This window comes from Brachyhypopomus gauderio, chromosome 13 (assembly GCF_052324685.1).
Source record: "Brachyhypopomus gauderio isolate BG-103 chromosome 13, BGAUD_0.2, whole genome shotgun sequence".
In the NCBI taxonomy this organism is placed as follows: domain Eukaryota; kingdom Metazoa; phylum Chordata; class Actinopteri; order Gymnotiformes; family Hypopomidae; genus Brachyhypopomus; species Brachyhypopomus gauderio.
The window spans coordinates 22,638,146-22,659,498 of record NC_135223.1 but is presented as its reverse complement, the minus strand read 5'-3'; the positions used below and the strand labels follow the sequence as shown (position 1 = coordinate 22,659,498).

At 39.1% G+C, this 21,353-nt stretch overlaps 1 protein-coding gene and 1 long non-coding RNA gene across 5 annotated transcripts; one reads left to right on the top strand and one right to left on the bottom strand.

Moving 5' to 3' along the window:
• Positions 1-8,792: 8,792 nt before the first annotated feature.
• Positions 8,793-12,460, top strand: LOC143474341 (uncharacterized). 3 transcript variants are annotated; one of them, XR_013120742.1, is made up of 4 exons: positions 8,794-8,881; positions 9,308-9,538; positions 11,056-11,195; positions 11,512-12,460. It is a non-coding gene; the product is annotated as an uncharacterized LOC143474341 (long non-coding RNA). The 3 variants fall into 3 exon arrangements; XR_013120743.1 differs by having other exon boundaries at positions 8,793-8,881; positions 9,364-9,538; positions 11,056-12,460; XR_013120741.1 differs by having other exon boundaries at positions 11,056-12,460.
• Positions 12,461-13,681: 1,221 nt separating this feature from the next.
• zc3h12aa (zinc finger CCCH-type containing 12Aa) lies at positions 13,682-19,691 on the bottom strand. 2 transcript variants are annotated; one of them, XM_076971791.1, is made up of 6 exons: positions 19,555-19,691; positions 18,532-18,951; positions 17,377-17,516; positions 15,449-15,683; positions 15,225-15,331; positions 13,682-15,041 (listed from the first exon to the last, which is right to left on the bottom strand). In XM_076971791.1, the coding sequence occupies exons 2-6, from the start codon at positions 18,864-18,866 to the stop codon at positions 14,227-14,229; spliced, it is 1,632 nt and encodes a 543-aa protein (XP_076827906.1). In that variant the 5' UTR covers positions 18,867-18,951; positions 19,555-19,691; the 3' UTR covers positions 13,682-14,226. The 2 variants fall into 2 exon arrangements, with proteins under 2 accessions (XP_076827906.1, XP_076827907.1); XM_076971792.1 differs by having other exon boundaries at positions 18,532-18,946.
• Between the last annotated feature and the right edge of the window lie 1,662 nt (positions 19,692-21,353).

Sequence of the window (21,353 nt, the reverse complement as noted above, 5' to 3'; positions counted from 1 at the left end):
TTTTCTGATATGCCCAGCATGAGAATTAGTTCTGCTGTTCAATACTTGTAAATATGAACCATTATCAGTGTAACAGTAGGCAATTGAATAAACTAAACTATGCCACCTAGTGGAATACATTATACTGCCACCTTGAGACTTGCAAAGATATGACTTAGTATCATATTATTGAAAAGGCACAGAAATAAGTAAAAGCTAGAAGGAAGAAACATTAATATGGGAGATGGAAATACCTGTGTGTCTTATTGTTTCTGAACAATAAGATGTCCTTGTACACAGGATAAGATGTTAAATATCCTGCACCAGTCCATTAGGGTTTCACATAAGACCCAGTCCACCTCACCATATACTCTAACCTACTCACTAAGAACCTCTTCACAGGGCTTGTGAAGCTCCTCTGTTTGTCGGTATTTCACTGAAGTTAAGTCCGGTTACATCAGCTGATTTCAGGCTGGCATGTTCAGGGCATTAAAGAGAGTGGAAGCCTGTCTGGGCCTCCACCGCACCCCTGCACACGCTCCCAGTCAGCCCACACGGTTCTCTCCTAATCAGCCCAACACCATTAACACTCATCTATCTGGACAGTTTTTCACAGGCTCTTGTATGTTTTGAGTAGATGTTTTGGGCTTTTTCACAGAAGTGCAAAGAAAACCATTGGGCACATGATATATTAGTGGTTACGCAAATACACTTTTCTGCATGTTGTTAGTACTGTTTTTAAAGACAGTTTGCAGGGGTGTCTGTTATAAAAATATTTGCAAAGTGGTCAATACAAAATCTGCGATTTGAAGAAATGTCTCTAGAAATTTTTCCTTTGGTTATAGTATACAGGTGATGGTAGACTAAAGACCTATACTATACATATATACTATATGTATGTCGGAAAGAAAGTATATTTAAGAGTGTGTAAATGATCCATTTAAAATCTCTTTCATTTACAGAAGTGTGATAACACCATAGGCTATAGGCAAACATAATCCTCAGGCAACAGATACATTTCCACTGAAAGAAAAACATACACATGCCAATCTCATTTATTATTTAATTTTTATCATAAACTATAAACATATTTGTGCAGTTTTACAGTGCCATAAATGTGTATGCAAAAATATTATTATTTTGATATCTATTTAGGTTCAAGGCTATTTTTGTTATGACACAGCCATTACATATTTAAAATTTTGTGCAGATTTCAAATGTCTGATATGTTCTATCATATGTATAAAGTGAATACATGTTTCACTTCTTTTGAAGTCAGTTCTGGAAATCAACGACATGTTAAATATACATTATAAAAGCTTGTCTGGTGCACCTGATTCACAAACAGTTCTATGATTATACTTGGATTCTCAGTGTTAGGTTTGAATGGTTTAACATACATGGATAGACTTGATTTTGCTGAGCTATGTGTCCATATTACCCAAACATCTGTATACAAATGCAATCAATTAAAGAGGTTGAAATGAAACCAAACAGTTTGCTGCACAAATAAGTCTTTGTGTCACATGCCAAGCTTTAACTGAAAACATGCAAATATATTAGTATGTAACAAGAAGATATTTATCAACACTATGCCAGGACTCATGTTGTGCTGGTTATATCTTATTGCTTCTATGTGTCAAACTGTGCAAAACGTTTTTTTTTTAATGAATTTCTTTATATATATAGCATTCTATGCATAGATGAACAAGCGCCATCTTGACATGTAGTTAAAAAGCTAACATACGTTCTTTCATACATCTGCTCAAGCACACACACACACACACACACACACACACACACACACACACACACACACACACACACACACACACACACACACACACTTACACACACACACTGATGCAGCCATATTCCCAGGAACAGCCGAGCGTGTCTTCCTGCAGTGATCTACCGCTGATGCTGAGCTGAATTTACCAAATGCCAAAGTCTATTATACTAGTGCAGCTGTGCTTAGTAACCAGAGGAGAAGCGAAGAGAGCAGGAGTATGATGGGGGAGGATGGCCCCCTGCTGGCGGAGTTGGGCATGTTCACCTGTCCCGTCAGCTTTAAGCAGGACGCGGTGGTGGTAGCGTTACAACACTCTAAGCAGCAGTTAGCCGCTGACGCCGTGCAGACCGTGTCCTTGCTGCAGTCTTCTATACAGCCCCCCGTCCACGACACCACTGTCCCCGTGGTGGTCTTCCTCAGCTGAGATGAAGGAGAATTCAGTGAGCGATGAGCTGTGAAACACGTTATTGTACTTGTACACGTAAGACCATGGGACAATACTGCACTATCGCTCTTTATCACCATATGTATATTCCCATGTATATTATATATATAATATCTTGTATATACAGTATATAGATACATTTACCATACAGTAGTGTTGAGCAGGTGCACACAGCATCAGGTTTGTATTGCCCTGGTAACAGGTGTCCCCGTTACAACTAATTCTGTGACACTTCTTTCCCTGTTGACAGTGAAGACAAAAGCATCATTAGATCCGGAGATGAGGGCATTTTGGTTGTTATTCTCTCTTTATTAAATCTGCTTAGCTTAACTCCTTGAGGATAACACTTTTTTCTTTATAAAACCGATCTTACACAGTATTAAAGTATTATTAAACCTTGTATTAAAGCTCGTTCTTACATTGTTGGCAGCAGTGACGGTTGTTGCGGTGGCGGGTCTGGTGGTTGGAGGGGTGTACACTGTTGTAGGAGTCACTGATTAGAAAGGGGATTAAAAATAAAAGGTGGATTAAAAATAGGTACAACATGTACACCCCCCCCCCCCCTTGTCCCACACATCAAAACAGTGTGTAAAGTACACCATTGGAGCTTCACATACATTTGGGAGATGTTCAAGGAGTGAAAGGATAAAGAGAGAGAAGTACTTGACATGATGGAGGAGTTGGCCAGGGTGTAGAGGGTGGAGTTGAGACAGGTCCCCGAGCTACAGCACAGGGCGGAGCAGTTGGCCTGCGTGACGTTGGTGCAGGGGGCGGAGCAGTTGGAGGTGCAGCCCACCGAGTATCTCCCGTCATCCTCCTTCCTTAACTTACACACCAAGCAAGATTTCAAATCTCATTCAGCTTCATGTGAAATAATCCACTTCGATAAGCACAAAGTGTGTGTTATTTATCTACGCATGGGGTGGACTTGGGTACGTGGGACCGAACTGCCATGACCATCATCATGAGATTGCAAAATTGAACATGTATTTAAAAAATGGGATGAGCATTCGTACCTCGCAGTATCTACCAGTAGATGAGCAGAGGGTGTCATTTGTACTCAGGAACCTACTGTAGCACGATGAGGAGTTACACGTGAAAATTGGACAGGATAACTATGGAAAAATCAAATTAGAACCATATGAAAATCCATGTCTGACAATACATGTATGTATATATTGAGTCTGAAGCCAGTATACTGATGTTACTCACTATTGTAGTGTTTTTTGGGCTGCTTGTGCTGTTTGAATCTATGGATACTGTAATAAATAGTAAATTAGTAACACATACATAGTAGTACATTTAGTACTACAAAGTAGTACTTTGTCTCCTATAATTTATAATAATGCTTCATGTTTAATTTTTCAATTCATTATTTTATCAGGCCAAAGCTATAATTGAAATTGTGTTATGCATTATTAATTAAAATGTGAAAACATTTTATATACAGTAATTCTATCTTTACCATTATTTGAAACAACATGTTACGATCTGGTAAATAACCAGATTACCTGCTGTACTGTTATATTCTAGAGATGAATTGTCTGGCATGTTCAGAGTGTCGTTAAACAGGGTTTCATTCATTGCATTATCCATTGAAGTGGAGGTAGAATTTCCCCCCTGGACATACATCAGCCAACTTATTTGCAGTAATAAAAAAAGAAAGAGTCCTGTTGGAAGGGAAGACACAGTCAGACAACAACAGGGGAATATTGATTTTTGCGCCAGCTCATTCAGATTAAGCTGCTATGTGCTCTCTGTCAGTACGATCTCTGTAACAACATCATTATAATAACTATTTAGCCTTGTTGTCCTAAAATTGTGAGTTTATCACAATTTTTGTGTTTTATTAACTTCAAATAACTTTTTTAAAGGTAAATCAACAGTGTTTTTTTTGCAATGAAGAATGACAATGTTTCATAGGCCTATTACCTATTATATACGTATTAACTTCCTATATCTTTACTGTGGAGCTGCCATGGACCTTTAGCACATACTTTATTTTCAGAATCAAAACTATGACAACCATTAAAATACAGAATACAGTACCAAATACAGCCCTGGTGAACATGGATCATTATTAGCATTTCACAGCTCCACCATTCTCATATTCAGACAATTGTATTAAACAATTGTAATTGTATTGCCATGTATGATTTAGGTATCCTACTATTAAAAATATATATAGGTATCCTACTATTAAAAATATATATATGGCCTGTTTTGTATAAATCAATAGTATTATAAAAGGTTACCTTTTAAACAGGGACTTGAACCCATTCTTCACTGGGTCAGCAGATTGAATTGTCTTCTGTCACTACCTGTTAACACAAAACCACATAGCTAGTCATTCATAACCTACTCATGTTCACTCCCAAATATACTGTCACAGACTACACACACATTTGTCAGTTTTTACATAAAACAGAAAAGTTCCTTCACTTTTCTTTTTGTTTAATCATACAATCTTCATGTAAGATAAATATTTTTATAGCAGGTATTGTATTGATATTGATACTAGACCCATTTATGCAGACATGTTGGTCGGTCCCCTCAGTCTGCACAGAGGGATTTTATTACATAGCTTATTGTGCTTTGTTCCAGTGAACAGATCTTTTGCTGGTCAAGCAATAATGAGCAGCTACAGGGTGTTCTGGGTAAACATGAATAATCAACGCTTTTTAGTCTGCACACACATTTGTTTGTAACATCAGTTGCCAATCTATGCTAATTTCAGCAGATAATTATTACTTCTCATAAAATGCAAAAAATACTAATACTAATACACTAATATAGAAAATACAAATTCTAAAAAGCAAATCACGTGTCCATCTACCACGTTTAATTTCTGTGGGATCCGTTGCTCATGCACAATTAACAACTTGTTTGTTCTCAGCGAATCCCATGAGTGTAAGTGCAAAGCATGCCCTGTTACCACAGGTCCCTAGAGGACGAAGTATGAACCCCTTCAGGAAACTGCCCTGGAAACCATTTGCTTTGTCAACAGGTCCTCCAAAAAGGATCCTGTCTCTAACTCTTAATAGGAGCAGTTTATTAGAACATATATTTTATAATAATCTGGCCTCATTGTTGAGATGAGAAACAGAAAGTACAGTGTCAAAACATGTAATATTTAATCAGTAATGCAATTACACCATTTTAGTACCTATGGCAAGATTTGTGATGATTTATAATAGAAACAAATCAAAACTATCCTGTAAGCACCACAGACTTTAAGAGGATTGTCTATTTGAAAGATATTGTAATAATGTAACTATCAATTTTACGAATAACAATAAGTAATAGTTGTATTGTATTTACAAAGGTCAAGGAACATAGAAAAGCAATAATTTCATATATATATATATATATATATATATATATATATATATATATATATATATATATATATATATATATATATATATACATATTTCTAACTAGGTTTTGGGAAAAATACATTCAATATTCTTGCCTCTACTGTAGCACATGTTTTGAACTATAATAACATCCCCCTTTAGGGAATCTCAAAGTACTGACGCACATCCAGCCCAGTATAGTTATAATGTTTTAAGACTTATGAGTGAAATATATATAGTACATTTGTACTTACAGGATGAAGGAAAGTGATGTTTTGCCTGAGGATGACAGCAGTGGATGAAGTGAAGAGTGTCTACTGCAATTGCTTTCCCTCCCGTCTCTCTCTCTCTCTCTCTCTCTTTCTTTCTCTCTCTCTCTCTCTCTCTCTCACACACACACACACACGACACACACTCTTTCTCTGTCTCTCTGTCTCACTCACTCTCTCTCTGGAGAGGTAGTTAATTAATGGAAACACTGGCCTGTCACCCTGACTGTAAGGTTGTTGAAGAAGAGGAGGGTCAAACACTCTTCATTATCAGAATAATTTCTGAAGGCTCTTTACAGATGTTCTATGAGATGCATGTGACTGATGATTAGGGGCTTCCCCCTGATGAACATGAGGCCATGCTATGATCTTACCCACAGTATGGACACGCTTGGCCTTGCTGTTAGCAATAGAATCTCAGTGCTGCCTGCAGGACTCTCCTTTCCATATACTTATGCTTAGTTAGACACCACCAACAAAAACAATCAATTTGATAAAGCCAAGTCAAAGGTTCCAAAATTCTCAAATTAAAAAGGGCCCAGTAGTCAGTGAAAACAGTGCAATTAGGACCAGTTCCTCTCATTAAATATAATTTTTGTATAAGAATCATCAAAATACAAAAATACAACTGAAAGAAATGGCTTGGGAATTGCTGCCACTTAAAAATCAGGAAAAAAAATGTTATATAGGAACACATCTCAATAGTATACTGAAACACATTTTAAAATATGAACTGCTTTGTTTTTGGAATATAGTGTCATTAAAAGAGTAAATAAAAGTCTTTATATCATATTTAAACTTTGAAGACATGTCCAAACCATCATTACCATTACCATCAAACCATTACCATTAAAATGCAAAATTGGCATATTTTTACTTTTGCGACTTACCAACTTATTGCAACATGTAATTTTTTTAAATGTAAAATACTGGTCGTTTACTGCTTATATGGTAAGATCAGGAAACCGAATATGTGTCTTCAGGTCTACATCATCAAGCAGGACTAGTACTTCAGGGTGAGCTATGTGCCAGCGTTTGATGACTGGTTTGCTATGATCCTGTTACTTTAATACATTGACTGGTGTATGACTTTCTTTGTCCCTGTAGGCGAGCATTACAGAATGGGTGGAAAAGCACCTGCTCTTGGGTTCTCTGGGGTTTCTACTGGAAGGCCTTGGGCAACAAGATGACAGCGTCTAGCTATGCAAGACTCATAGAGGCTAATGAAGCCCCAGAGAAAGAGCCCTCAGCTCGGTGTGTTTACCCTCCTGCTTGGGAGATGACGTTAGATTGGGCCCATTCTGAACACCTCAGTAATACAAGAAGAAACAATAACAGAAGTAATTATTAGAAGAGAAATGCTGTTACAAGATCATAGCAAAATTGCAATGAACTTGTGGATGACATTTACATGACATTTTTGACGTGTTTAATTGATTTGGGATTTTACATATGGGTTTTTGGTCCCGATTATTATCTTATTTACTTTACTTTTATTATATTGTTTACTTTACTTTTTCCATTTTTTGTTATTTTAATATTTTATCTTTTATTTATTTTTACATTTTTCTTTTGTCTTATCTCCTTTTTATGTTTCTATTTATTTATACTGTAAAGCACTTTGAGCTGCATGTATGTATGAAAGGTGCTATACAAATAAAGATTATTATGATTATTATTATTATTTAGATGGCAAACAGCACAATGTCATTTAAACGCAGTGATATTCCCTGAGGACTCATGTTACGTTTGAACATGCCAAAAAGAGTAAAAATCTTTTTGTATTGAAATTCCTGACATTTTGGATTCAAAAGTTTTAAACTAAGTTTCATACATCCAAATAGTAGACTTACATCTCATATATCTGATAAACACCATGGTAATAACCAATGCATTAATATTTAAAACTGACATTGACATAGCACAGACAAAGAGTCCCCATTCTTCGATCGACTTCTCTGCAATATGTATTACAGTACTGGGTGACTGGAAATACACGAATTAATTGTGTAATTGTTGCAATTACACAAGTCTGTCCCTCCAAAAAGGATTAAAGATGCAATAAAGATATTATGTAAATTTAACATAATGTGGGAGCAGGGGTGGGTGTACACAGAGAAACAGAGAGTGCAATTCTGTGGAAAAAATAAATAAATCAATCAAACCTAGCAGGGGATCTTTCATAAGTAGCAACAGATACCAAGGTGGTAACCCCATGAGTGCACTAGTGGAAGATTAGGTGACAGACGTAACCATACTGTTCTTTCTTCAGTTAGAAAATACAGAATGGTGTTCTTTCGCCATCTTGTGGCAATCTTGCAGAACTGCAAAACTTTCTTAACGGTAAGAACACTTTCAGTCCAAAAGCTCAGTGACATTACTGTATTTTGCGTCTAACGAAGCAAAACACACACACACACACACACACACACACACACACACACACACACACACACACACACACACACACACACACACACACATTTATAAATATACACACAGTTTCCAGAGAAGCAGGGTTTCATATATGACTTTACAGACTACACAGGCTTTACTGTTACTGTCATGCTTGCCTCATTAGTAGCAACCTCCTTTATAGTAACAGGTTAGCTCACATACACCAGTGAGTGGTTATAGGCCTAATGAAGAATGTTATTTGTTCTGAAGAATGTTATTATCTGTAGCAATACTAAACAGCTTACAACACTACATACATCACAGTGAATCCTCATTCAGTGTGTCATGGTATTTGCATGCTTGAACGAAGAGATACTCAGAAATGTTGCAAATAGAAGGCGTGCATGCTTGTGGGGATAATTGTAAATTCACGTATCATTTTCTCCTCACTGAAATGATTCCTTTACAGTAATATTAAACAAGCTGTTGCAAGTTTAGTTGTTAATGTGGTAACCATAACACCTCTGTTTTTGTACACAGTACAGCCAACTGGCAACTATGAGCAAGTAAAATGGTTCAAAATGGTTGCGTGTCCTGTGTCAGGAGCTCTTTGGGTTGCTGTGCACTTTGAGGTTTCTAGGTAAGTAGAGCCTATTTTGTTGTTTATTATTTATCCAATAATTCTAATTGTCATTTTGTCTTTCTGTTATTTTATTAATTGGCATTTATTACTTGTGTGAAATGAACCACACAAAGTCTTGTGACTTACTATCTCATGGACAAGAGCTCATACTATACCATAAAACCAACACCATGGATATCTCATGAATCCAACATATATATTTGTGACTATAAATGGCATTCTTAGTGACTGTTGTTGGTAAAAGTGTTGTTTTACTTTCAGAGTTAAACATTGTTGTTCCATGCAGTATTTAACATAATAGAAGTCAATGCTGTGAATGTGTGATTATCCTGTACTTCTGGACTGATGTCTTTTGTAAAAAAAAATGCAGCATTTTATAGTTAGAATAGCATGAGCCATAACAGTGTTGTACCTGTCCAACAGGTGGCAGGACAGCCTCACCTCAGACTACTTTTACTTCAAATGCTCTTGTCAAACAGATCTCATGACGCTGCAATGTATCTTGGGCCTCTTACTGTTTCTGCTACAAAAGAATAATGAATGTAGAATCAGAGAAGCAGCAGCAGCAGGAGAAAACTAATCACCATGAGCACAGCAACAGCCCACAGAGGAGACTTCTGAAAGCAGAATCAGGACTGTCCAAACTTTTTGCAGGTGAGGTGAAAATGCGTCGGGGCCTGGACCATTCAGCCTGGTCTTGTGAAACATTATCATTAAATCCAAATAGACTCATTTATTTAGACCGCAATTGGCCCAGGAGCCGGACTTTGGACACCCCTGGCATAGATAGACAAGGTTCAGATCACCAGTCAGAGTGCATCATGGGAAATATGGTTCATGTAATTGCAGAGACATGTTCTAAGAGATCATGTTCTGGACAAGCTGTCTGATGATGTCATACAACTGCTATGCCTTTTTTTTACAGAGCCAACATTACTGATTATGCAGTCATAATAGACTTGCAAAACTATGAGATATTATCATATAAATGTCCTTTATAGCTGCACTCTGAGATTGCGGTTAGGTCAGGGGATTTCTGCAAAGACACGGAAAAGGTGAAAAGGAACCTGATGGTTCCAGTATATCAACCACCATCCGGTTTTTCCATTGCATTTGCCTGGTAGGTTTTATATAACAGCTACTTGTCCCTATAAGCTTAGAAGGAAGCACTTGACTTATATTTGTTTCCTGGTGTCTATCAGGTGGCCTGAGCCAAATTCTCCAACCCAGATGCAGGATATGAGATTACTAAAAAAATGATGTTTACTCAAACATGTCTCCCTTCCTGCTGCTGACTCCAGATACACCTGTGTCATGTCTGTCAGCATTACATACATGAACACTTATGTCTGTCTTCCCCAAACTAACAGACATATCTTAGAGTTCATCTTCTGTTACAGCAGATTTTTTCTCATACTTTTCTCTTTCTCTCTACTGTGATGTGTTCACTTATGGGTGTGTGTCATGGAGAAATGGACTGGTCCCCACAGGGTCTTTGTGCCACATTCTCTAGTGGACCTGTGGATTGGCCAAAGGCCGCAGGGCCTCCTGCCCTCAGGCTGAGGCAGCATGAGGAAGAGATGTTGTCAGGGCCAGCTGCAGGGCTTCCCTGATGTCCACCTGAGCTGGATCATGGACCAGGAGCTGAAGCTGGAGCTCAGAGCTGGAGCTGAAACTCAGAACTAGAGCTGGATCATGGAGCTGGATCATGGAGGTGGAACACGGAGCTGGATCATGGAGTTGGATCATGGAGGTGGAACATGGAGCTGGATCATGGAGCTGGATCATGGAGCTGGATCATGGACCTGGATCATGGAGCCGGATCATGGAGTTGGATCATGGAGGTGGAACACGGAGCCGGATCATGGAGGTGGAACACAGACCTGGATCATGGAGGTGGATCATGGAGGTGGATCATGGAGCTGGATCATGGAGCCGGATCATGGAGCCGGATCATGGAACTGGATCATGGAGCTGGAGCTGGAGTTGGAGCTGGCTAAGAATGAACAGCAACCAGGCTGAACTTTGGAGCTACTTTAATAGTTCTGAGCACGAAACCTCAGACAGAGAATGACAATAACAAGATTTCTCTCAGTGTAGTTTATTATGACATAAAATTCAAAGGTTATAAGGAAATATACCTCTGTCTCAATTACTCTCTCTCTCCTTAGCATGCCTGGATACAGTGTATTTGCAGCCTTCAGCAAGCTGTGCTGGTCTGGGAACTGGCTTTATGACTCATGGAGGCACAAGGGTGTTACTATGCAACCTGCAGACACTGGCCCTAACTTACTGGAACTGCCTTTGGTTGGTAAGTTGAAAAATGCACCAAGAAATATTTTGAATTCTCAGTCCTCCAGGGGGTGTTTATCTGTCCGGTGTTGAAATGCTAGGGTTTGCAGAAATGTGAGCTGTATAGCATAGTCTGTAAAGGTTTACCATGGCCTACAAAAATAGGACTTTGTTTGATGAAGAACAATAAAACTTTTTAGCAATTTCATGTGAAACTCCTAGACATCTTATTTTTGGTTTTTATTTGCATTGGTGTATTGTATTTTTTGGAGTGAATTATACAAAGCTACATGAGAACATTTAGACTTGTTCTAGCATGTTTCTGTTTTTTTCAGATGCAGTTCAGCCAAGCTGTAAAGTAAAAATCACTTTGAGTACAGTCCCCACTGACAGCATAATACAGCTTCACTTGTGCTTGAAAACCTGCTGTGCACAAGCACTACTTGTTACAAAACAGTGTCCTGCTACTGAGCAGAAGACAACCGTGTAGTGTTAACAACAGCTTCTTTTTCACATTTAAAGTATATTTAATTCCAAAATGAAGATTCTACTACCAAGTTAGTTTTGACTGACGTCATATCCTTCACCATTATCTGATTCATGGTCAGGAGCATTATAAATATGGGAATTATTTCAGTTATGTCAGACACATTCTTAACCCAAATACTTATTTAAAACCAGAAAATATTTACTACAATGTAAACAACACCACAAACAAACAAACAAACAACAACAAAATCTGACATGACAAGTGGTTCATGTCAGCGTTCACTTTCTGTGGTGTGGCCATGAGAACTGTTGTTAAGCATGTGCTCGTGTGCGTGTACGTGTGCGTGTGCGTGTGCGTGTAATCGTACCACCTGCCCTGGGAAAGAAGGGCTACTGTGAGGAAGTATGAGGCAAACAAATTGTGGGAGGGTGATTTACATACAGATGCTTTTACATTTATCTGAGCATGCCTTTCACTGGAAGCAGACAACTTAAACCTATGTAAACTTCCTCCTTGGACACACAATTTCCCCCCCACCAGCAAATTTCCTTTTAACTGCCTCCTGTGTCATTTCAGAATGAAGGAGGATGAATATAATTAGGTGCCTCTAAACAATGCATCTCAAACATCTAAACCATCTTCAAACTGCAGGTGCTTTCAAGTTTGATTTGAGTTCTGAACCCTTTTCTTTTCTTGATGTTGCCACCATGACTGAGACGACCACCTCATGAAGGAGAGTGTGGTGTGATGGTGTGTCTTTGGTCTGATGGCCGGGCATGGCTTTACCACCTGGAGGACCTGGGAACAAGACCGGGGTACGGTTTGATCACCAACGGTGTCAGAAGTGGGATGGTACTGTGAAGCTATTGGGTATGATGGACACTGTCACTCAGGAAGGTGAAAATGGTGCTCTGGCTGCTAGGTCAGAAAGTTGGCTGTTTGGTCTGTTGGTTGGGGCACGTGTTTGATCACCTGGGCTGGAGACCGTGTAATGGACTCTGCCCTCAGCCTTCGTGACAACCACAAAACGGTCAGAATTTCTTCTCTATGCTAAGAAGTGAAGCACTTTGACAAAAATGTCTCTCACTGGAAAAAGTATTCTGCGCAAGTCTGTGCATGAGCTCATCCACCCTGAAGGGTAAAGTACAGCATTTGCATACAGTACAGAGAATAGCACATCTGTCTTGACCCAGTCACACATGATTTACATCGTCTGCGTTGTTAGAACACAAAACTGGTTTACTATATTGTGATATGTAATAAATTTTTTTCTGCATGTGCTCACGCATGCAAACATGAATCGGCAACTATAATTTTGTGCATGTAGGGTGAGGTGACATTAGTAAGCGGAGATTTAGACATCTGCATCACAGGCTTTTAGAAACATCATAGCGTAATAGCCCAACAGGTTCTGACCAAGCGGGCCAAGGGCACTAAACATGCGCGTGATACTGCTGTTTTTCTTTCTGAAAGACATGTTATCATTCATTTGTATATTGTATAATTTGTCATTAGAAACTCAGCATATTCAGCATTTCCTTTTAAAGTTTTTTTTTTATGAATAAAGAAAACAAATTGGGACTGCATAACTGAGAACTCTTCTCCATTGATCACATTAATCTCAATCATGATGCTAAAACCACAGAACACACACACACACACACACACACACACACACACACACACACACACACACACACACACGTAAGGTGCAATGTAAATGATTTCCCAAAGTTACCATTTTAAGAAAAATCTAGAGCCAACATAAGGACAAATTTTCGTAGTTTACAATCAAAGATCCAATAAAGTGCTTTTATACACTGGGTTATAAGAATATTATTTGAGCGTATTCATTTTTAGACTTTTGGAGCCATGTACTAATATAATAATCATAAGTCATCATTAACCTCATAATAGAAAAATGCATTCTAAATAAAATGTAGTATTATTATTAAGTACACCAAATCGTAATGAGCCGAGGTGTCGCTGACCACAGGTGTAAAAGGGAATCTAGATTGACTCCTGAGAGCATAATAAGTTTATATTAGGGGGCCAATCAAATACTGGTACATACAAATAAATATATAATTTGATGCAACATTGTAAAGGCATGCTAACAGAATTGGGCTCAATTTCGTCATTGATATAATCATCAGTAGTAACACATATATCGAACATTGTTAGGCACACTCAGTCTAACAAAATAAGAAATATTAAAAGATGCAATATGCATCAACAAAAAGCTTTTAACAATATTACAACTGCTAAACCAGGTTGTTAAAGAGACTATACAAGACTATTCAACTTGACTTCATTGTCATACAAAGTTTTCACATTTACTATGTGATGTGACACTGAGCCAGAGAGGGGCTTCTGATTTCAAATAAAAACAACATCAGCATAAAAACAATAATTTGCCAGGATTAAGAGTCAGAGAACATTTGCATTTGAGCTAATTCTTACAGCAGTAAACGGCTGCTGTGTCCATATCAAAGTATCCTTTTAGCCTCCATAGTACATGGAGTAATGTATTGTCTCAACTAAATACCATTTACCACAATTAGCCATTAGTTTTAAAATGGACAATCTCTGCAGCAAGCTGTTGGGCATTGTTTACCTTTGGGAACATTTCCATGACTTTGTCCACATGATATGGGTTAAAAATGGCATACAGTTTCTTCCTGGTTTCTTCTCGCTCCGTCTCAAAGGAGACGGCAGGACCATGAAGAGGCTCTGGTAAGCTATAAGCTGTCCGAGATTGTGGAACCCACAGCGGGTCAGGCCATGTCTTTGGCTGGCCCCGGTGGAACCTATCTGGATGGACAAATGTTGGCAGGCTGTAATGCTGGATGGGACCAGGCCTAGGATAAGGTAGCATGTTATAGCCAAAGTAGTTGCTCTGGGCGAGAGGGCTGTTGGGCTGATGGAGGCCAGCTTGTACGTCTGACAACTGACTGTCAACGGAGAACAAGCCAGAATCTGAGCTATCCCGAGAGTTAGAGGAGACCAAAGAGGACACACTGTGCCAATCCACAGGGGCATTATGGGTAGCAAGGTTTGAGTAAAGGTCATCCCAGGGGTTGAGCATGCCATCGTTGACCTGGCTCCTTGGGAGAGAGCTGTCGGAATCCAAGGACAGCTTATACTCCAGCTCCAGCTCCAGGGAAGTAGGGGTGGAGCCAGGGGCGGAGCCAGGCTCATAGAAGCGGGGCCCTCTGTGAGACCCCCCTGCCCCTCGGCCGTTCTCCGAACAGACGTGAACAGGGCTGGATAGCCGGGCGTTGTCTCTCAGCTGATCAGCTAGAGAGCGTTGGGACTGGTTGGTGCGCTCTGGGTGATAGTACTTACATTTGATTCCATATGTACACTTTTTTCCTAAAGAGAGAAATATGTCTTGTTGAGGATCATATTTGGAAGTTAACAGTATGCCTTACAATTAAACTATAAATGTTCAAATATTACCTTCTCTGACAATTACAGTACAAATATTTGTGACACAGTAAACAAAATAATTACGGAGAAAACAGGAGATCTGAAATGTCCAAGAAAAATATGTACCATAAGGACACAGTTGGCGTTTCTGGTCTGGTAGCAGAGGTTTCTTTCTAAGGAAATTATCTAAGTTCGGGCCATGGCGTCCGAGAGGGTCCTCTGGTGGCATGAACCTGTGGAAGGAGATGAGAAATTGAGAAATCAGAAAATGTTTCATGATTAGTGTTAGAAATGTTTTCAAGCATCAACAAATGATGTTTAAATGAACAAAAACATTAATAACAACATACTTGTCATTGACGAAGGAGTACATGAGCAGTGCCTCTTCGATGAAGCGCTTCCACTCGGGCCGCTCTCCCTGAAGATCGCGGTACGTGTCGTTGGACACGATAATGCCGTCCAGGTCGTGAGCGAGTTTGACGATGAAGCGATCGTCATAGCACACCACACGCTTGCCTGCCACCCGCCGCGAGGGCGTGAACACGACGATCTTCCTCCTCTCCAGCTCACCAAGAATGTGCTGATCTGGAATTAGACGTGGCCACGGTCAGCTACTCTGAATAAGCTATATACGACGTTCAAAGTTCACGTCAATATTCCACATTCACAATAGGGGGCAACATATAGCTGTTCTCCTCATATTTATCTCTTCTCTGTGTGTTGGATGAACGCAGAAATCATTTTAATATGACATGAACCCCAAGAAAATCACAATAGGGAAGAAACAGAAGGGTTCCACACACAAACTCAAAACAGATGTGTGCAATGCTAATACAATAGCCATGGGGGGAAAAATGCCTATGGGGGAAAAAAAATCCCAAAAAAACACAACAGGTATGAAAGACAAGGTTGTGACATCCCAGCTTGTCATGCAACGTGGCCATGAAAGGCTTTCTCAGGTTGGGTTCATGTGCACGGTCATGCTTCACTGTCATTCCAAATTAGCACTCAAGGTCTGTTGCTTTTACTTCTTGTTAAAATGAAAGCTCATATAAGCAGTCTGCATCTTCAGACAAATGCCATGTGGGTTAGTCGGAGATGAATGTAGCAGCGTGCAAGGATTTCAACTGAACTATTAATAACATATCACAGAATAATCACTAATAATAATCACTTCAGATCAGTCAGATTTTCATTGTCATTTCATTTTTTTTTTTTACTGTTTAGAATTTATATGCTTTCAGTCAAAAATGTTGTTTTTTTTATCTCTATTTTACAATTCCTTTGAAGAAGCCAGGCCAATTACACAAGTCGCCTTGTTGTGGCTATTCTTGAGAAGTACACACAAAAAGTGAAAGAACTCCATATGTTAGGTTTGCAGGAACAGATGAGATTGGGATCTGTTATGTGAAAAAAAATCTGACTTGACCGTCTGCCCAAATGCAGGCTGAGACAAACATTCAACACGAACACAAGCAAACCAGTTATGGAAAGATCTAAGATCTATCCATACACATTACAGATAAAGCATTTCTGAGGGCTCCCATGTCAGAGATTGACTAAAAACTGAAAACAAGGTTTCTGTTTCATTTATCTGGAAAATGATGGAAAGGGCCAGTTCTCTTTTTTCAGTCTTACACAAGAATACAAAACAATACGTTTCTAATCAGTTTACTTGACAAACAGATGCTCAAAGCAAAAAAGAAAACAGCAGTAGGTCATGTGGTACATTCTCTACAACTGGAAGCAGCCACACCTATGTCTTGACTGGAAGCAGATTAAAGATTCACAATGAAACTGGCTGGGGAGGAGGGGAAAAAAAATACATTTGAACTTCCTGGTGGGGAATTCCCACAGTGGCCTCAAGTGAAGTGTTTCTTCCTGATAAATCAGATTGATTTTGAATTTAAATGAGCATGTTCACAAGACTATTATAAAAGCAACTGCTTTAGGACCAAATATACCTAGAAACATTCTTTGGTCTCACAAAGTATTCACGTCAGTATTTATGTCTTTGGCGGATGTTCTTGAAAGAAAAACAAAAAAATATATATCTAACACTATATAAGGAGCTGCATGAAATCTAAGTCATTGTAAACAAGTGTGTCAAAATATGTTCCAGCAACAAAATACGCTAATCACTAATCACATAATCATTTGGCTTAATAAAACATGATATATAGTTTGAAATGTAAAATCTGATGTGTGCTTATTCTGCCGCATGTGTAGATGATTATTGCCTGTGTTTTTTCTTAACGGTATATGGGAGTGTCATTACCTGAAATGGGGACATCGGGCCGCGGCTGTTCTTTTCGCCACGAGGGCACAAACACGGTGATCTTCCTGTGTCCTCTCTCAAGGAAGTAGTTGACTGCCAACTCAATTCCTCGGCATGAGAAAACTTCCTTGTTCCCATGACTTCATGAAAGAGAGAGAAAGAGAATGAGAAAGCGATAGAGAGGGAGAGATGGATGAGGGTTAGGGTTTAAGAGGGGAAACATGTTCAAATAAGCATTTGCATGAAGCTAATTTAAGTATTTCAGTGCATTGCCAAACACCTGTCCATGTAATTCTCAGACAGGACTTTTTTTTTGGAAAGCAATCTGATACATGACCCGATTTGTATAACTTCTAAATATTACAAAACACACAATATGGGAAATTCAGCATTAAAGAACTTATCAGAGATTTATGTTAAACAAAGAACACATAAAGGCGTCATAATGAAACATGAACAAGGGATATGAAGCTATCTATTGTCTACCACAAAGGAATGATTAATTATAATACCACATTATTAGTATCTAATAAAGACAATGTATTGTTTGTATTGGACTGGGCAATTCGACCTGGCCACAAATGAAAATGAGTAAAAAAATAAGCAACAAATAAATAAAGACTTTCATTAATATAATTCAAACACCACTTTCAATTATGTTTTTTCATATTTTAAGTAACTATTGGAAACCTTTACACTGAAGTATTTTAAGATAAAATGACAAATCTCCATTAATTTTGTGATATCATGGACAGTAGTGTGCCATCTGCTTATGCCTGTGACACTTGCTCACAGGACACGCCCACACCTGAACAGATCGTGTGTAGATTGTGTGCATCGTTGACCCTTGATTTCAATGCAGACAGTCAAAAAATGAGAAAAGTTGCCCTTTTGAAAGTGTAAGACTGATGGTATGAAGAACTGTTTCTGCTATATTAAGGTTCAGACACTCTGGTCCCTCGCATTTCTAAGAAGGAACAGTGGACAGCAATGTAAGGGATGGAGTCTTGGTCTAGCCCCTGATTAAGGTAGATACCTGTCTGAAAGTTCTGCACAAAGATGAATGATTATTGCTGAGTTTGAGGTGTTATTTTCAGAGACGTGACTGATTCATAAACAACTGCATTAATCAACTATTTTTCACTATGTGATTACCTCATGGCAACGTTGCTTCCATCAATCACAATGGGTTTTAGTTCGGTGTCTGTTTCAGCCATGTCCTCCTGGGCAGAGTGCCGGTGAACATCCTTGCTCCTGGTAGATTTTCCCACCCAGTTCTCAAGAGAACTACCTTCGTCGGCCTCCTGACTGGCTGTGGGAGACGCCCTGGCCCCAGTGCGAACCAACTCTCCCAACACTGTGTTTGTGTCCGTTCCCAATCCCAGCTTCAGCAGGGCTGCCTGCACCTGTTGTGGAGAGTAGCCTAGCTTTCGGAAAAAGTCCACCCTCAGCTGGAGCTCAGAGGTGTGATGTTGGCAAGCCGGCTGCATTCTGTAGTGTGATGGCGTGTTGGGTGCACTGGTACATCAAGACTTCAGCAATACTGTATACTGCCACATCTCATCAACGTCTGTGCTGGTCAAGAAAATGTAGGACATAAGATGAACACCATAATGTCATTATAATAGAGAAAAGCCAACACTAGGAAAACTAAACATATTTTTCATGATAATTATACTGTGCAAGCAACACTCTAAAATGAAGTCTGGATTGTGAGTGTATGTTTTTCTTTTTAAATTAAAGGTAATTAGATTATATGTCTTAGCCACAGCAAGTCAAGTAATGCGTTAAACCAGTAAAAAAAAAACGTCATGGCATATTGTTTAATAGAAAATGACAATGAATATTCGCCCAAATTGTAAGTCCAAAACTACTGTAGGTAAGCAGGTTTACTGACTGTAGGTTCACCAACCGCTGCTTTAGTGGCCTGTGACTAAAGGCGGATGTAGATAACAACCACGTACTATTACTAAAAAACAAAATAAAAACCCAAAACTAAAATAGTAGCTGACTAATCCCCTGTGGGTTAGCGTAATATAAGGCTGACTAGTAAACTGACCAAGTATGAATACAGTAAAGTAACATGTCCAAACACATACAAGTGCAGCTAAAAACGCTTTGCGCTAGAGATACGGGCATTACAGAGTCCGAAAGTAAGAATAAAAACATAAACCCTACCTTGCCGTTTAACAGACGGACCCACCATTTTCAGTCTGTTTCTTGGTGGATCGCATAAAACATATGCAATCACAATCCCGAACAAAGTCGGCTTTATGTAAAAAAAAAGAAAAAAAAAAAAAGAATGGGAGGACACTATTCCTCCGTTTGTAATTCCTTCTTATCCGCTTCCTGGTTAAGAAATGTTTCATGCCCAACCTGTTCGCCTGCACGCAGGTGTAGGCTGGGATTTACCTGCGTTACCTGACACCTCATTGTGAAGTTAAAAGTCAAACATAGCGCATGCTTCCTCTTCTGAGGTTTTGTTTTATTTATCTGAGTGCATTGACATTGACACGACGGCATATGCACTCTCTATATATACAGTGCATAATGATCTGGTATAATGATCATATATAATTATTTCAACTTTTTTATACATTTTATTATCCATTCATTCTCTTTATTAGAATACAACCAGAAAATACAGGTCATATGAATGCAGTATAATAAAAAGCTACTGCGGCAGGTATAGTGTGACCTTTCCTTACACTTGAGCAATAGCAGGAACTTGCCTCTCTTAAACCTAAATGGAATGGAAACTGAATGTTACCAAATGATCGCTTCAGAAAACTTCAGCACTGTCCCCAAAAACCAAAAAGAGTACAAGATGTATGTAGTGCTAAGGGAGGGCAGACTAAATACTGAGTTTTGCTTGTAGATGCCACTTTAATCTGGGGGAAAAAAGTAATGGCTGCAAAAGGAAGTGGCTGACCCTAACCCACAGCTAGCACTTAGCATAGTTTCAGTTTTTAGAAAGAGAAATAACTTTTGTTGAATAAATAATAAATATATGTCTTTTTTTCTGTGTTCCCCATATATGGAAGGTTTGCTTTACAAATTGAGATTTGGATGTTCATTTCATAAGATTATTTAAAATTCTTTTAGAAAACAATGACCATGTATGGGTGGTTCACAAACTTTCACAAACCTCTAGCCTGTACTCAGCCCAGATGTTTTTATATACTATGCTATCTTGGGGCCATCTTCCTGGCACACTCCTAAATCTTTAATGTTTCTTCCTGCATAGTGGCTCTGATGTTCACTAATGCATGGCTCCCTGCCTTCTGCTTAGTGTACAGTCTCGGAGTGCTGGATTTGGGATGAAACCCACCATGCATCGTGAGGAGTTCCCTTGTCCTGATGTCAGTGGCTTCCATCTCAGTGTTTGGCCAGGTAAAAATGACAGCAGGTAAGGTGATGGCTGGTAGAGGATAGGTGTTCAGCTGACTTCTCTGGATTTGCCTCATGTTTTGTAGGTACTTGACTGTAGTCATGATTCCCATTTGCCTGTGGGATTCCAAGGTGCTTGTGGCTGCCCTCAACATAAATTATTTCACCTTCTGGTAGGGCCCCTCAGTCCTAACTACCTTTCTGTCTCCTTGTAACCATCTGACCACATGAAGTACGAACGACATTCCGATATATATAAACTATATATGTTGATATATTCCAATATGTTTGCTTATCGTACAATTTCTGTAATGTTAAAAATTCCAGTTGCACTGATGCATTTGAGTGTGACATTGTGTGAGAGTCGCAGACACTTGCAGATAATGGTAATGAAAAAAGTAAGAGGATAATCCAGAATCCACAACATAGAGGCAGTCCAAGATTAGAGCACACGAGAGGAGGCAAGACAAGGCAGACAAACCAGAGGGTCAGAGATAATGGCTCCGTCCCAAATGCCACACTTCCGTCCTATTCAGACCTCCAAAGCAGTATGAGATAACAGGTAGTATATCCGAGGTTATGAAAAG